Genomic DNA, 6169 nt, shown 5'->3' with positions numbered 1-6169 from the left:
ACAGAACTCATAACATAGGGGGCCCAAGCAAAACCATTTCCGAAAACGGTACTGTTAACCTAAGGATCCCAACAAAAACATTTCTTAAACGGTATTAAAATTATTAAAGAAAAAGATGAAACTTCGTAAAATTTGCATATATATTTACAATTAAAAAGGCCCAGGCCTAGTGTCTGACAAGTTTCGATCAGCTTTGCCGATCATCTTCAGAGACAATGAATTAATTTTCATTGTCTCTGAAGATGATCGGCAAAGCTGATCGAAACTTGTCAGACACTAGGCCTGGGCCTTTTTAATTGTAAATATATATGCAAATTTAACGAAGTTTCATCTTTTTCTTTAATAATTTTAGCTAAGCATATAGAATTGCGGCCCCTTTTTTAACACTTTAAACGGTATAGACAACATAAGGGGCACGAACAAAAATATTTCCCAAAACGTTATTGACAACATCAGGGGCCCAAACCAAAACATTTCCCAAACCGTTACTGATTACATAAGGGGCCCAACAAAATTATTTCTCAAAACGGTACTTATAACCTAAGGGGCCAAAACAAATATATTTCCCAAAACCGTACTGATAACCTAAGGATCCCAACAAAAACATTTCCCAAAACGCTACTGATAAAATTAGGGGCCCAACAAAATCCTTCCCGAAAACGATATGAATAACTTAAGGGGCGCAAACAAAAATTTTCCCCAAAACGGTACTGATAACATAAGGGGCCAAACAAAAACAATTCCCAAAACGGTATTGACAACATAAGGGGCCCAAACCAAAACATTTCCCAAACCGTTACTGATTACATAAGGGGCCCAAAAAAATTATTTCTCAAAACGGTACTTATAACATAAGGGGCCAAAACAAATATATTTCTCAAAATGGTATTGATAACATAAGGGACCAAACAAAAACATTTCTCAAAATGGTGCTGATAAGATAAGGGGCACGGACAAAAATATTTCCGAAAACAGTATTGACAACATAAGGGGCACGAACAGAAATATTTCCCAAAACGGTACTGATAACATAAGGGGCCAAACAAAATTATTTCTCATAACGGTATTGATAACATAAGGGGCCAAGCAAAAACATTTCCCAAACCGGTACGGATAACATAAGGGGACCAACAAAATTAATTATCATAACGGTATTGATAACATAAGGGGCCAAGCAAAAACATTTCCCAAACCGGTACGGATAACATAAGGGGACCAACAAAATTAATTATCATAACGGTACTGATAACATAAGGGCCCCAACAAAAACATTTCCCAAAACGGTACTGATAACATAAGGGGCCCAACAAAAACATTCCCAAAACTGTACTGATAACATAAGGGGCCAAAACAAAAATATTTCTTAAAACGGTATTGATAACCTAAGGGGCCCGACAAAAACATTTCCCAAAGATTGTAATCCAATTCAAAAGTAAATCTTATTTCTTTGCTAATACCAGTTCCTTTATTCATATCATAAAACTGTTAATATTTCAGATTTTTTCTTAATGGAAATTCATTGAAAAACCTAATCCTGAATTTGGCATTTCTTAAAGGGGTTAAAATAACCTCAACGGGGCTGCTTTGGCTTGGGGCCCCACAAATTAACTAGAGGTCCCTTAAAATGTATTTGTGTGCGCCCAAGTAAAACGAAAAGCAGGCTATAGCCTTCGAATTCTACTCCTAAACCTTTTAAAAACGTTTTATATCATATCGGTGCATTGCATAATTTTATTTTCACGCTGGCTTGGAAGGCTCAGGTAAAACTCTTATTATCGACCACATTTTGACGTGTACTAATATATCGCCCTCTATAGTAACGTTTTGAGCCTGACTAACACCGATAATTACGCCCGAATATCAATCAATTAATTACTTCACACGGATAATAATAAAAAAAGATTTCCCTTAACTACATATTAAATAATGGTGTTAAATAATAACACGAAAACCATTTTTGAAGATAGATGTCGCCTCTGTATCGCCGATTTAATGATTTTAAAGATTACAATTAAAAAGCGTCGTCTATTCACTCTAAGCCTCTGCCCTTGGCCTGCCATTGGAGCTTTTCTCCATTTGTGTACCTTATTAAGTGGACGTCTGGTCCGTTAAATAGATTAATCGATAATTATGAAAGTGTCGCTTTAGTCCCTATACGTATCAAAATGGCGACATCCTACAACGGGGAGGACGAGAATCCCGATTATACAGAAGCTAACGATGACGGAAGTTCCCGAGTTAAAGTTATTTGTTTGGGAGACAGCGCCGTCGGAAAATCCAAGTAAGATTTTTCAATGTTTTTAGTTACACGCGGCCACGCCAAACAAACACCGACAGAGACATTGCGTCAAACTAGCAAAGAACGACGGAACCAAGGCTTAACATTTCGCCCGCCGGGAAAGCGCCGTTTGAAACAATCGTAAGCGTCAATGCCGGTAGCGGCAGATGTTGGCGACGCTATTAATAGCTAAGGGGGGATCGAGGACCGCTTTCTGGCGGAAAAGAGATTGAAATTGTCTCTCGACACTCCCACTCTCCCGTTCGGTTAAAGCTAGGCAAGGTCGTCGTTCGCGTACCTGTAGATCGATTACGATATTTTATTCTATCTTGTACTATGTCTAAGCCAGGAGTTATGTTTACCTTTTTTCTTTCTTATCAAATAGTTTTACCACTAATCTGTTTAAGGGCTTTGTGTCAATCGCTCTAGCTGATAATACCATGCGTAACTTAACCGCTCGTAAGTATGTCATTGAGGTATTTTCTTTAAAGGGAGTATGAATCATATTTCTGCCCGCAGGTTTAACAGAACCTAGGGATAATTGGCGTATATAAGTTCACAAAAAATATACGCCTCCATGAACAATAAGGGAGTAAAATTGTAAATGTTAGGAGATGTACAGGAATAAAGATTTATAGACCCTTTTCGGTTAAAAATATGGCCATAGACATCGGTCCCAGAAATAGGGTATTTGTCATTTGGAAGGCTGAATGTATGGTGGACTACATTACTAAATATATGAAGATATAAAATTAGACCTTTAAGACTTTAACTGGTAAGAGCTCTAAACAGTTTTTTTCAGTTTGGAGAACTGTTTTTGTTATAATATGTGACCATTTATTAAAACTCGAAAATTAATTTTATCTTCATTCAAACATAATTGTCAATCTTATTTATGGATCACCCAACAACAAACTATCACTTCCTTACGTTCTTTATGAACGAACCCTAAAACGAACTTCCCGTAGCGCATGAGAAACTTGAGAGAAAATGAATGCCTCCAAACTAGTGTAAATACTACAAAACATTAATAGTGTTACATTGTTTATCAGTTTAAACTAGTCTAGAGGTTTAGTTTTACTTTCAGATTCGAAAAAATGAGGCGAAAATGGCGCTTTATTTCAATTTGCAAACAAATATATATCAGACTAATCATGGAATTAAAATTTTTTTAATTTTTTTCGGAAAAATACGGAAAATTATCCGGAAAAAAGGCCTCGGTCATTTTCCGGAAAATTTTCTGACTTACAACACTACTCCAAACCGTAATTTCGTGGCTTCAAAAACTTATATTTTCTCGGCGTTACTGATTAAATTATAAATTTTGAAAAGACGGGGCTATGACGTGAAACATCTTGATTTTAAATTCGTTTACAGAATTAAAATACGTTGGGGTTACAGCGCGACCCAAAAAAGGGCTAAAAGTCTCTCACGCTGAGTTGACGTCTTCCACGACCAAACCGGTAAATTGCCGACATGCGCGGACTATAATTAATAGCCAAAAGGCAAAACCGGGATAGTTCCTCTATGGCAAAACTACGGTCAGTTATATTCCTTTATCAATTCTAGTACAAATTTGGTATTTCAGTTCAAATAAATTTCTGAGAAACTAAAATTTAATGTTCGCTAATTAATTATAAATATTAAAAAAGTAAGTTTCTTTAAAATTCGCACGTGTAGAAACGAAACAGAAATTAAAGCGATCGCAGTTAGCTTGTAAAATTTAAATTTCCCGCTTTCTCCTATAAATTAGGCTGCACCTCAGTACTTCTATGAAATGGGGGAACGCCCATAAGTCTGAAGGGGCTACACAGTGTCGGGCGCGCCATCTATTTACCACTTTTTCTTTAGCCAAAATCTCCTGTGACGGTAGAATTGCTAAGTGATCGAACCATCTCCCTACAACCCAGCTCATATCAACTCTGTGAAAGTATTGCTAATACTTAAATATTTGTTAGCTAGTATTTTATGATAAGCAACCATCTTTACTGTGACTCTCAATGAAATGTTAAGCCTTAATTCACAAGGCTATAAACATCATCGAAACCGTGCTAACCTTTTCGTTGTTTTAAATATTTAAATCTTCTCCTTTTATGACTAGTTAAGGGGGAACGGTCAAGCTTTAACCAGCTAGATAGACCTATAGCCGATTAAAAACTAAAATGTATGGCGAAAACCGCGTCAAAAATATTGAGTGGTTAATTTTTAATAAAATAAAGAAATTTCGGGAAATTGAAAAGCGCGCGCTGCTGAAGACGCAAAAAAATTGTTTTTCACGCGCGGCGCGTTCCAGTTATAAGAGACCTAAGACTAAATTTCGCGATTTTAAAAGTTAGGCTAGTTCGCAAATCGCTCATACGGGGTTAGGGGCGCTGGCGACAGCCCCTAAGATGGCGGCGAAAATTCAAACCCAAACACCTGCCGTTATTTTTCGTTTCAACTTTTTGGGCCAAAAGATATTTTTTCAAGATAAAAAAGGTACGTGTTAGTATATTGAACGTCTTGTTAATCTTTTGATACGGAAATAAGGCCATATTTGGAAAAGCTTGGCCGTTCCCCTTTAAGTAAACGAAATGCTTTTATGCTTAAAACATTTGATATATTTTAATCCGCCGTGTTTTGAAAATACTTAAACTCGATAGCAGACGACATACCGAGCTAGAGAGTCGAGCGAGCGTAAAAACAAGAAGTAATATATATAACGTTGATCTAAATCATCCTTGCAAAAACAGTTTTCCTTCCCCTCTTACCGTAACGAACATTTTATGGAAAGGTCTATTGTATGCCCTGTGTTAAACTAGGTCTCATTAATGTGTTTTTTATGGAAATATTATACAGAGTTATACTTATCAACGATTATGTTACGTTTGATAATACAAAAGCGGGCGGGTTAGTTATTTTCGGCGTGTTCACAAAGGCGCTTTGAAGCAGCGTTTACGAAGCTAATGATTAGCGTACCTAGATTCCCATTGTTCGGCGAACATCGTGTTTGGCCATTGTAAAACGAATGCTTAACGTTGTTTTATCGCACCTCTGTCTTTTAGAGATACAAAATGCCCTTCTAATCCCTTAATCAATACCGGAAACACATTGACCCAGAACAATTTGTAACCAAGCTGATAATTTGGCTCGAGGTTTGACGCGAAAAGAATGCGTCGTCATGGTTACAAATAGGCGATCTTCCCGCGCAAAAAAGGCTTATAAAACAATGGATTTAAAAACCTCAATTTGTTTTCGTACTTAATATTTTAAAGTAATTATAATGTTCTTCGCGAAAGAAGTGTAGTGATACCTAATTTCAGGTATTCGTATGGTTATAAAAGAGATAAGCAGGTAAGCTAATAATATAATAACCATGACTAGGCTTAATGACGAGTTTTCGTCGAATGAGGGTAGCGAGGCGCGAGTTTTTTTCTCGTGAGTTTTCCCGCTTTAAGGCACGGCCGTTTCTACGAGCTTCATCACGGTTGTAAAAATCTTCCTTAGACTTTCCAAGTGTATACTTATATCAGAAAACTATAATATTAAAATCATTTAAATTAATTAAATGTGTCCTCGCCTTGCTTGGAATTCAATTTAATTAAATTACAGAAGTTAAAAATGTAAATTACATCCCAAATTTCTTTAAATGCCACAGTTCTCACTTTATAACGCCATATTTTTTTGGGTCTTGACTCTTGAACGTTGAAACCTTGCTGTTGCCTAGGCAACGGGGTCCAGATACGAGATAACCTAGTGGTCGTAATTGTCGAAACAAAATGTCAGAAATTAATTGAAGAAATTTCCCGTACACGTAGGCAACGGTTTTGGAGAGCTCTTCTGAAGAATATTTTATTTGTCTAAGGTCAAATCGATTAACAACGGAATTCCAACGTGGTACTATATAACTGT

The 6169-nt window shown here is 36.6% G+C and overlaps 1 protein-coding gene across 1 annotated transcript in view; it reads left to right on the top strand.

Annotated features, from left to right (window-relative positions):
- The first annotated feature begins 2063 nt into the window (after positions 1–2063).
- LOC149960299 (rab-like protein 2A) overlaps positions 2064–6169 on the top strand; it is a 103228-nt gene continuing 99122 nt past the window's right edge. The window contains exon 1 of the mRNA XM_090165224.1: positions 2064–2281. Within this exon, the coding sequence (XP_090021350.1) occupies positions 2166–2281 (116 nt within the window). The 5' untranslated portion in view covers positions 2064–2165. The remainder of the gene's footprint in view (positions 2282–6169) is intronic.

The sequence above is a fragment of the Leiobunum rupestre genome, chromosome 2, assembly GCF_980474605.1.
Source record: "Leiobunum rupestre chromosome 2, qqLeiRupe1.1.hap1, whole genome shotgun sequence".
Taxonomy (NCBI): domain Eukaryota; kingdom Metazoa; phylum Arthropoda; class Arachnida; order Opiliones; family Sclerosomatidae; genus Leiobunum; species Leiobunum rupestre.
This window is presented reverse-complemented; position numbering and strand designations above follow the sequence as displayed.